Below are 11,368 nucleotides of genomic sequence, written 5' to 3' on the forward strand. Positions count from 1 at the left end.
TTTTGTGAAGCTCTAAAAATTACAACTACAACATTTGAACATAGCCCCCATACCTTAAGGTAAGACGTATTCTACGTCAAAAAAAGTTCAACAAATTTTCAGCCAAATTTTAAACTTTTTTCCCAGAAGTGTTAGAATTTTTTTGAGTACACAGTTTATTAGACCATTCAGTTTTAGTCTTATGCATAAAACCTAAGCAAATGCTTTTTCTTAAAATTTTAGACCTTTTACTCAATTTGCTCAAATTAATTTAAGTGAAATGTATGAAATGTTAAGAAAAAGCAATTGCTTAGTTCTACAAGGTTTTAAACTTGAGTGTATATGGGTTTTGTTAGAGAATGAACGGAATTTTAATAGAAAATTCTTAAAAATGAATGAAAAGAACTTCATTCGATTACTTTATTGATTGATTGATATAGATTTGCAATTACATAAATACTTTTGGCCATTAATTTCTTTAGGTGCAGCTCTTAAGTGTTTGTTTACATATCACATATCGCTCATTTACTTCAATACTGTCATAACTCAAAAAAAAAAAAATCGAGAAAAGCAGCTTTTGAGTTTTGAATTTACATAATATATAAATGTATATGTAGTATATATCCTGCAAACCCTTTTTTCAGAGCATTGCGAATTGTAGAAAAAATTTAAAGAATTCGTTAAGATACCATCCGATTTTTTGGCGAATTTTCTAAAATAAAAAAAAAAACTGTGCACACTTCGCTTCATTTACGAAATTTCGGAAGAAAATCGATAAAGAAATGAAAATAATCCTGCTATGTAAAGAATTTCTTGCAGAATTTTTTTCAGAATTTTCTTTATTTTTATACATGCATACACACATCCTGATTCTAATCTTCTTTCTATTCAATTAATTTGCATTCATAGTCGAAGGAGAAAATGATGAAAGGCGTACGGCGCGGTTGTGTGCGACTCAAGGACGCAGTTATCGGTATAGACGATCAAGAGGACAATACGTTCACGATAACTGTGGATCACAAAACATTTCATTTTCAGGTGAGTGATGTGAATAAATATAGAGATAAAAAAAAACTTTGGTCCGTAAGAAGGCATAGGCCTTAATTCCTACTCTTACTGCAATATTTCGTGGGTCTTATCAGTTTGTCAATCCTCTTGTTCGCAATAATTCTCAAGAAAGAAAAGAATGCATATAATTTCAACACAAGGAATCTTCAAAAACCTGGAAAAACGAGAAAATTCCGAAGCATTTTATTTTAAATATGTATGTATCTATTATCAAAGCCAGAAAACCCCCAAAAAATACATACACTGCCGGAACAAAGTATTGGCACGGCGAATTTTTCACAATATATGCAACAATTTTCATTCTAATATTTTTCCGCTAGTAGATCATTCTACAACAAAAAACATAAAAATGTAATTCCTATGCTTTGTGCAAAACTCGCGAAAATTCAGCAAATTTTCATGAAAATTTTAAACTTTTTAATCAGATTTTTTAGAAGTAGAAGTTTTTTTGAGTATGCAGATTTGTAGCCCAATCAATTTTATTATCATAAAGTGCAAGTTTTAAATTACTCCAGTTATTTTATCCCAAAATTTAGGCTCTTTTTTTTAGGCTTTTTTACTTCAGTATTTAGATATATACGGTGGTTTCCAGTGGAAGGTCTACCGCGAAAACAGAAAAAAAAATAAAAGTCCTATATCTAACTTATTTATTGGCCGATTTGGCTGTTTTTTTATAATACATATATGTATACTAGTTATGTAAGCAGAAACATTTTTGCAAAAAAATAGTCTCGTTAGCAGGGTTGGCAACTCACGAAACCGATTGCGTAGCAAAGTACCAGAAAAATCGTAAAAAAAAATTAAAAATCGTAGCAAAAGTTAAAAATTTATTATTTTAAATTCATAGTTATGCATATTTACTGTTTTAAAATAAAAACATAACATTTATACTCTTTTTTAAGTATTGTATTATATGTATTTGTTGCTTTTACAGTGGCATTTTCTAAATGCCGAACTTATAGAACTATGTATTTTTGCCACTTACCCCATCACTTTCGTCATAAATAAATGAAAATTTACTTTATTTAAGGCGAACTTAACCTTTTGCCTTTATTGAGCCGCTTTTAATCTGTGGCAACCGGGCCGCGGTGGAAGCAGTTCGACACGCAGTCATTGTTACGCCTTTGTGCAACTTCGTATATTTATGTTGCAGATGTTTTTGTTCAGACGCTTCTTGCACAATTTGTCGTAAGAGTAGATCTTGAAGCCATGGCCTCTTTAGCACATTTTTGAAGTTATAGTGATTTACACAAATAGTTGCTGCCCATAAGTTGAATGAAATATAAAAAGCGTGGTAAAAATAAGATAAAGCGTAAAGCGATTTATAAACTAGTTAAAGTCTCTATGTGTTATGAATTTTTTAACCAACAAACGGTGAAGATCTTATAGTTTTTAAACAGGTGGCAACCCTATTCAGAAAAATAATACATTATTACACATCTAGACGTATTTTCATTTGACAGTGACGGCGCAGAACTGACGCCTACGCTTATTAGGATTAATAATAGTGATTTTCATAACAGGTGGCAACCCTATTCAAAAAATAAGGCATTAGTGATTTTTTAGAGACCAATCGCTTTCATTTGACACCTCATTTTTTTAATCCAACGAACGGTGCGGATCTTATAGTTTTTTAGACAGGTGGCAACCCTATTAAAATTCTAAATAAAAAAGGTCACTCTGCTATCGATACAGAATATATTAGAGAAAATCTGGTCAAAATCCGTTTAGTAGTTTACTGGATTGCCGCGTACGAATAATCTCAACTTTCTTTTATACTATGTATGATGACTAAATAGGAGAGAAAGTTACTCATACGCCATGTATGAACTATTAATGAAATCATAAATTTGGATGGAAACATTTTGTAAAGAAATTATTAAGCATTTTCATATGGCTTTTTATCAATTAATTTTCTTCGTTGATAGCAAAAAAAGAATTTACAAAAAATCTTTTATTTTTAAGTTTTTTCCTTGTTAAAGTTTGCATTTTTTTCATTCACAATGCAAACTAAAAATGAAAAAATGAAAAATCTTGCGAAAATGAGTTAAACACCAATTTGAATACTTATATCAAGTTATCTGCATTTTAAAATAATAATTGTCACTTTTTCACTCTCTATCCTCTCCCTATCTCCCTAAAAAAAAAAAACACGCACTCCACCACACCTACTCAACAAAAAAAAAAAAATGAACAACAGGCGCAACACAGCGAGGAACGCGAGAAGTGGGTTAGACGACTAGAGGACACCATACGACGGCATGCGAATCGCACTCGGCTGTGGGACAATCAGAGCACTTTTTACCTTGGCGGCTATCAGAAGGATGTGATAGGCAACAAACGTGCCAACCACTTGGAATTACTGGGTCGACGTGTATCTGAAGCGGACGCCTATTTGCAGTTAATCATCGAGCAGACTAATGTGAGTAAAAAAAAATCAACTTAGAATCAGAACGAAAAATTCGTTTTATTGGACAAAATTTAATAAATGCATATTTTTATGTTGCAGAAAATCGACAAACGCATTGAGGAAATAACGGATGCTGAGGAAAAAGTCAAATGCAAAGCACTACAGGACAACGCCAGTGTGAGTAACAGCAGGAGTTGTATTATGCGTAAATATATATATACATACATACATACATATGTACATTTGTTTGCGTGTGTGTGTCACTGTTCGCATTTCTGCTTTGTTGTCTATTATGAAAGCTGTTGCTGTTCGCGCACGCCCGACTAGTCACCACAGTCTATGCATGGACCACTAACTGATTCACGGCGCGGGTTCGCTGTTGTTTGTTGCTTTTGTCGGTTGGGCTTTTGTGAGCATTAACGCTTTAATTTGCGTTATTTTTTTCTACTTTGACTCGCGTAAAATTGCATGCGCTCGTCCTTTGCGTGTCTCCTCAATTGACGCGCTAAAAAAAGACGGAAATGTTGAGGAGCCACGATGTTAGAAAGTAAACATTTTTTGTTTGTTAAATTTTTAAAATGTGGTTTCAAATTAAATTTTAATTTACCATCGGAATTTGTTTCTCCTTTTTGTTTTAATTCAATTCAATTAGTATATTATTACAATAAGTTGTAACGATCGTTTATAGTAAAGGCGTAGACAAAAGTGTACTAATAATTTCCCTTAATTTTTTTCCTCGTAAAATTGCTAGAGTGACGATACTGAAATTTTCCCTGTCTAACCAAAAATGCAAGAAATAGCGCTTCACCTTAATAACACAAAAGCTATGCTACATATTTTACATTTCAATCCCAACTTCAGGTATTTTTTTAAGAGAAAAAAAAGAGCTCATAACTTAAAAATTTAATGAAATTCGAATTCTAGTAGAACAAAGTACAAGTTACAAATGGCTAAAAATTACGGTTAATTTTTTTAGATTTTTTTTTGTCCCATTTGCATATACAATAATTTCTAATTCAGGAGTCCATGTATGTATGTATGTACCTATACAAATGTATGTACATCGCGTCATTAAGTTCTAAGGTACTACTACTCCTCTAGCTATTTGTTGGAATCCAAAATTTCGCACCTACACGCATGCATACATACTTGCGTGTTTATTTTCTTCCATAACATTTCTTCTTATTCCAACAGTTGTGTTTTTACCACATTTTGCTTTTGTCTTCATTTTCATTAAATATTGTTTCCTTTCTTTTTACATGCTTGTAACTCAACACGCAGGCCATGTTGGATCATATCAAGCACTCCATTGTAAGTCTACAAATTGCCAAAAATATGGCTCATCCAATTAATGGCATCTACAATGGGCCCATAAGTGCGACCACCCGCAGCAACAGTGCCGCTGCCACTCTGACGAGCATGAATACTGCAGGCACAACTTCTGGGAGCGCTATGATAGCCGCAGCGGCAGGCAAAACGCTACTCACGAGCGCCATAGATCCGGTGACGGGCGCAAAACTGGATGTGAGCGGGGGCGAGGAGGAGGAGGAGGATTCCACTACGGAGAATGGTATGTTTACATTTTTTCATTCCTGCTTTCGCTTATGCTTGATTTGCTGCGTCTTCATTTTGCCATACATTTATATGTACATATTTTGGATTGTCATCGCACTGCTTAATTTTGTTTTTGTTTGGTTTTAGAGCCATCTGTTTGACTTTTTCTTGTATGCAATTCATTTTCAGTCGTCGCTTCCATTTTAGTACTTTTTGCCAGCAAATTTTATCGGTGTTTTGATTTCCGTTTCCATTTCCTTTGGAACTGTCACAAAGCTACTCACCCACCCACCCACCTACATGCCTGCTTATTTCATCCTTTATTATTCACTTCCTTTGTTTGGTGGATTTTGTCAATTCTCCTTTCTCCATTTGAAGTCTTTCGAGTAATTTCCAATTCGCTTTGTTTAGTTTTGGTTTTGGCTTTATCTCGCTTAGTATGATGTTAACGTTCGCATGGCATTTTCGGTTTAACGACTACTCGTATTAAGTGTGCGTTTGTTTACGTTTATGCTTCTTCATATTGTTATATAAAACTCCGTTTTATTGTTCTATTCATTACCGACATTAAAACGCGTAAAATTAAAGAATTTATTGCTGGTTTCTGTTGTATGTCCGGCTAGACCGGCTATTTTCTCTTTTGTTCACTGTTCACTGAAGCTTATGAGAAAAGTGTAATAGATACATACTTCCTTGATACGTCTTCCCAAATCCGCTGGCGTTTCACGAATACCCGGACCTTGTTGTTTTAACAGTATAAAAATCTTCAAATAGTCTGGGTAATAATTTTGGAGTGGCCATACTCCGGCCAGACTCTCGTGGCTGTCGTAGCGGCACAGTAGAATAAGGTTGCAAATAGTTAATTTTTGTTGCTTATATGTTGTGGAGATTCGAAGTTTGTGTTGAGCTAATAGGTCGACGCCTAAACCCAAACTCCGACACTAAAATCAGACTGGCCACGGCATTTTCATTGAATATTTAAATTTCGTTGTCGGCCATGGAACAATGAATAATTTTTACTATCAAAGTGCGATCAGACTTTCAAATACAACTACGTTCGCCAAGTCTGCTCTAATTGAAGGAAAGCCAGGTGAAGTCACACGCATAAACATATATTGTTTTGGGGGAAAAAACGCGATGTGTTGACGGGAAAAAACCAAATAGGAATATAAGTTGAGTTAAAGTGCAGTCAGGCGTGGTAATGAAAGTACTTTTTCAATACTGCTCCACTCTGAAAGTGCTTAAAAAAATCAAATATTTTAAGACTTTATTTGGCGAACAGCGCGTTCGGGTCATTAAATATTACTATGTGACTGATCCTAGAAGTAATTTTAGAAAAGATTGAATTCGGCAGACTTTTTTAATAATAATTTGCATTGCCTCGACTGGCTGGACTTGTAAGTTTTAAGGTGGAGGTGGTCGCTGTTTGGAGAAAATCAAATCAAATATTCTCACTGCATTAAATTTTGCTATTTCGACTTTTCATAGGCAAATTAAGAGAACTAATAAAAAAAGCAGGCTATCGACCTCAAAACTGAAATTCTATAAAAACAGCCTTTTAATTTGTTTGCTAATTTCCTCCTCCCACTTCTACTTAGTTTTTCAATTAGTTGCTTGGCATACATATGTATAGATATGTAGATATGTACTATCTATGTGTACTTACGTATCCCTATGTATATATATGTATGTACATTGTATGTATTGTATAAAGCAGTATTGGTGGTTGTGTATTTGTATGTATTTGCATTATAATGAAATCGCGTTTAAATAGGCTTATTGCCGCAAACAGTGCCACGCGTTGTCAATGATGTACCCACGCAACATCAGCAGCGCATCGAACTTGACCAGCAGCAACAAAAAACCAAACAATACTTCCGTTATCAACGCCAATATCAACACATCGGCATGCTGCCTAGCCCCACCGCCAACAGCATTGATATTGTTGACATTATCGCCGATGGCATTGAGTACGGCACTGCGGTCGAAATCGCCATTAGCGGCGGCCCAGTTGGTGGTAAGTAGAGGAGTAGAATCCCCAAGCGACCAAGACAAACTGTCTGTATGTATGTATATATAAGTCTGTGGGTTTGTACTATTTAATGTTTTAGTGAGCATTTTTTTCAAAATTTTTGTCGCATGCTTTAATTTTTGATTTAAAAATTTTCATGGTACAGAAATTTCTTTATTCTATACATACTTCCTTATCCACTTCATATTTAGAACTTTTCCAAATTATTTTTCTTCAATACTTTCGCTTTGTACATACATTTGTAGTTACGTCATACATTTGTGGAAAGTGAGATTTATTGTTCCATTTACTTACAACATTTTACAAATAGTGTATTGTATTTTTATAAACCCTTTCATGTCCTTCATCGGTTTAGTGTTTTTCTATCATTTGCTTTGTCTTACATTTTTTAAGTTTTCTTTTCATTAATTAAAATCTTTGTTTGCTAATATACCACAAATTTATTTTTTCACGTTTCCTAGAACTTTATTTAGCTAGAATAGTTTTTTATCACACGTTCTATTAAATTTTTAGCGACAACAGCTCCTCTGGCTGTAGATGTGCCTGAAACCTCATATTCTAGCAGCGAAGATGAAGAGGACTTCTACGACGCGAACGATGATCCGTTCACTAGTATGGGAAATTCACCTAGCTAGTAAGTAAATTACATAATAGATTTTTATTAAGTCCCTTTTCATTATGTGTTTTATAGAGCTTTATAGCTAACGGCCTAGACCAGAGGCTATTCATAGTGAGTCAGCAAAATTTTACTTGGGCACTTTGGAAATTTATTTTCTATGTTTTCGATCTTACTGTTGTAGCGGCTACGTAGCCCTGTCTAGAATCCTCAATCGTCAGAGAGTGGTGTTAATTCAGTTTGGTTGAGTGGGCATGTGAAGTTAGTGCCATGTGGGCAACCTTCACTTGTCGGTCATACAGTGGGTACGTCGCGATCTAGATAGGAGCTTAACCTGCTACAATATCAAGACCGCATTTGAGCCAGAGTAACGCGTGTCTTCTGTCTTCTGTGGTAGATAGCGTTTGTATTCCGATGACAGCATTCGCAGGACGGAAATTAGTGAAGGTAGTGACAGTCGCTCAGTGAATGCCGTTTGTTACCTTTCCATACAGTGCTCGTCGTACGAGCCGGTTCGTTAGCTCGCTTCGTTCCCTGCGTTTGAGAGTTAATACCAGATCAATATTTACCACATCGAAACTAAAGATGTTTTACATGAACTTTTACGCCGTTACAAAAAATGTTTCACATCAACGATCAAAACTACCCTGCGTGACAGAAAAAAAAAATAGTAACCGAATAGTTCACAAAACTATTTGAGATCCCTAAAAAAACGCACATTTTTACTGTACTGTTGTTTTAGACAAAAAAAAAATTTATTCCGAGTACTTATTTGAAATTTGTTTTTGAATTTGTTGAATTATGTGGAGGATATCAGAGTGCACCACCAGGTCACTTTTTATTAACGAATAAGGCATCAAATAATATCTGTGGCCAAAGCTTTGGCCGAAAATGAAAAAAGCACTCCCAAAGCGTTTCTTCTTTGATTAATTTCGGATTTCACTGTCCCAAAATTTTTTTGAAATCGGACAAAAACCACTCTCTTCACCCATATAACGGTAATTTCAAAAAACTCAAAGTTAGCTATATTTTAGGGGGAGTAGGTTTTGTCCGATTTCAAAAATATTCAAGATGGTGCTTAAGAAGGCTAAGCCCAACGTGTATATCAAATTTGGTCGAAGTAGTTTTTGCGATACGCATGTATGTATGTATCATATAAGTGGGCGGTGCCACGCCAATTTTCCTAAAAAAAATAAATCGGTGACGCGCAGAATAGGAAATAGGCGCTAAATTTTGGTCGCAAAATTTTCTAAGTGAAAAGCAAAGTGTGTAATCAGCCAAATCTGGCAGTACACATGTGGCATGTAACTAGATGTTGCATGTTGTTAGGAAAGGTAACACGCCCATCTGCGGTGTGGATACTGTAGCCTCTGGTCCAACCCCGTCGAAACGGCGATGAAACGATAAAACGATTGTGCTTAACCATAGTCGTATTTTTTAGTAAAACAAGGAATCCACGCGTTTGGGGGAATTCGCCTTGAAGTTGATATGAACCTTAAATAAATACATTAAAGAAGTATAATTTTTATGAATTAAAGAAGCAACTTTAGAAGAACTCATCAAAAAAAAAAAAGTCCTGCCAAAGCCCATCGGGAAGCCGTTCTATGGGTAGCGAAGCAGGAGCCCTTCAATTTGTGCCACTCCATACAAAAAAATTAAAGAGAAAGGAATGACTCTCAAGCCGCTGCAACAACAACTCTCAAGAATGCTTTAGGAACGGTTTTTAGCTCCTACTTGTCCTAGCATGTTTATGAGTGCTACCATTACATTAGTCACGAATTCAAAAAAGCTTTATCTTTGCTTCAATTTTAATCGTATATTGTCTTCAAACTAATATTTCCTGGTTAATGGCTGAGAAAAAAAAAATGATGACAATGTGATTCCTTAAAGGGATTCAGAATTCCCTAAATGTTTATAGAGATATATTTATTAACTTAACTTTATCATCTTATTTAATACTTATGAATAAATAACGAACCGCAACAAGCATTTATTGGATTTTTAAATTGGACATTGCTACAGAATTGAAATGGACTATTTTTGAGGGTCGCTGTATGCTCGCACATGCATTCAAATGTCCGCTTCACAATTGTTTCCCTGCATTTTATTTGTGTCCTTTTCGTATTGTTTGTTTGTTTTTTGTTTTGTTCCTTGTAAGGACATCCTTAATCGAATCGATACACTTGTAATTGAAATTGTGAACCAAGCAGGCTCAAATCTACTTTTTAGCCTCGGGGCTTACCCTGCCATTTCCCACACCGTATCTCACATTCGCTAAACATTCTCATTGCAACACGTCGAGTATCATTCATAATTTTGCTTTTTTTTTTTTGCCTACTTTTTGTAAGCATCTATAATTAACCGCACTCTGTGAGTGGACCGACTGGCGGCTGGCTGCCCATAAAAGATTTCTATGCACTGCACTCTGTAGGCACAAAGTGAGAATGAACATTTCACATTTTTATTACGGCGAGTACAACGCAGTATCTTTCGGGCGCTGCTGTTGATTGTTTTTTGGGTACATATTTCGTTCTTAGGACAGACAGACAACGCAGTATTTCTTATTAAAAACCTTAATGTGAATTTTACCTCATCCACCAAGTGATTCGCATGAGTTTACATAATGCCAAGCGCGGCGAATGTGCGGCTACAGTAAGGGCAAATTGCGTGTAAGTGTTGTAATACAGACATATTATTGCAAAAAGTCAAAAGGAAGGAAATGGAGAGTGAAATGAATTAGAATACAAAAAAATAAAAAAAAAAATATGTCGGCACTCTTTGGAACCGTGCCTGGCACATGCATATAAACATATGTGTACATATATACATATTCATACAATGCTTCTTAAGCAGTGGACTGTGTTCGTTGATTGCAAAAGTTCATTTGATTTACAGAGTCATTGTTTGAAATCAAGACGCTCGCGAGTCGCGACATTGGAGTAGGCGCTCATTAGGCATTGGCTTTGGTAGACCGCAAGTTCAAGGTCGCGCTCATCCAACTATGTTTAACTTGCATACAGAAGGTTTGAGCGCAGGCTTGCCATTGCTAGCTAGCCAAGTTTAATTAAACGCCCGCTACGCGTCATAAGCGAACTAAGCGGTAAGTCGAAGATGAATAAAGGTAAAGTAGGCAATTAGAAGTGGTTTGAAGGCAAAGTAAGCGTACAGCTGACACCCAAGCGACGGCATTTTAACCGCTTCGCCTATCGAAATTGTCTTTAATTTTTTAATTCCTGTATCACACACTTATGGGCACCGGTGACTGCGTATGCAATAGGCGGATCTTTTTATTTTTATTTCAAACTGCAAATGCCTGTATTGATATATATAAAAAATTAAAGAAAATTAAAAGAAAATCTAAAAAATTTCAAAATTAATACATAAATTAATCACCAAAATTTTTTTTACTAAAATTATGCATACCCAAAAATTCAGACTAAAAATTTCAAAATTTAGATACAAATAGTTATGATTAGTAAAAAAAAAAGTTAAACAAAAAATACAAAAACATGTTTATTCTACTTCATAATGAAATGTCGATTTTTTGCCATTTTTTCACAATTAACTCAACATTTTGATGGTGTACGAAATTTTACTAAAATCATAATTAAAATTCTTAAGTAAGTTCTTACTATCAATTCGATATTTAAAATTTTTCGGATCCCGGGATTAATGAAAGCAATTCCCGGGATTATCGAGACGCCAAAAA

The 11,368-nt window shown here is 35.0% G+C and overlaps 1 protein-coding gene across 1 annotated transcript; it reads left to right on the top strand.

The window, feature by feature from the left end:
- Window positions 1-871: 871 nt before the first annotated feature.
- LOC118743988 lies at window positions 872-7,678 on the top strand. The gene is made up of 6 exons (XM_036476752.1): window positions 872-1,017; window positions 3,248-3,469; window positions 3,557-3,634; window positions 4,739-5,027; window positions 6,786-7,028; window positions 7,557-7,678. The coding sequence occupies exons 1-6, from the start codon at window positions 901-903 to the stop codon at window positions 7,676-7,678; spliced, it is 1,071 nt and encodes a 356-aa protein (XP_036332645.1). The 5' UTR covers window positions 872-900.
- The last annotated feature ends 3,690 nt before the right edge of the window (window positions 7,679-11,368 follow it).

The sequence above is a fragment of the Rhagoletis pomonella genome, unplaced genomic scaffold (assembly GCF_013731165.1).
Source record: "Rhagoletis pomonella isolate Grant_MI unplaced genomic scaffold, Rhpom_1.0 Rhpom_scaffold_00007, whole genome shotgun sequence".
NCBI lineage: Eukaryota > Metazoa > Arthropoda > Insecta > Diptera > Tephritidae > Rhagoletis > Rhagoletis pomonella.

Coding starts and splice junctions, on each gene's coding strand:
- LOC118743988 (XM_036476752.1), top strand. CDS start 901: ATGATGAAAGGCGTACGGCGCGGTTGTGTGCGACTCAAGGACGCAGTT. Junction 3,635..4,738: donor CACTACAGGACAACGCCAGT/GTGAGTAACAGC, acceptor CTCAACACGCAG/GCCATGTTGGATCATATCAA. Junction 7,029..7,556: donor TAGCGGCGGCCCAGTTGGTG/GTAAGTAGAGGA, acceptor TTAAATTTTTAG/CGACAACAGCTCCTCTGGCT.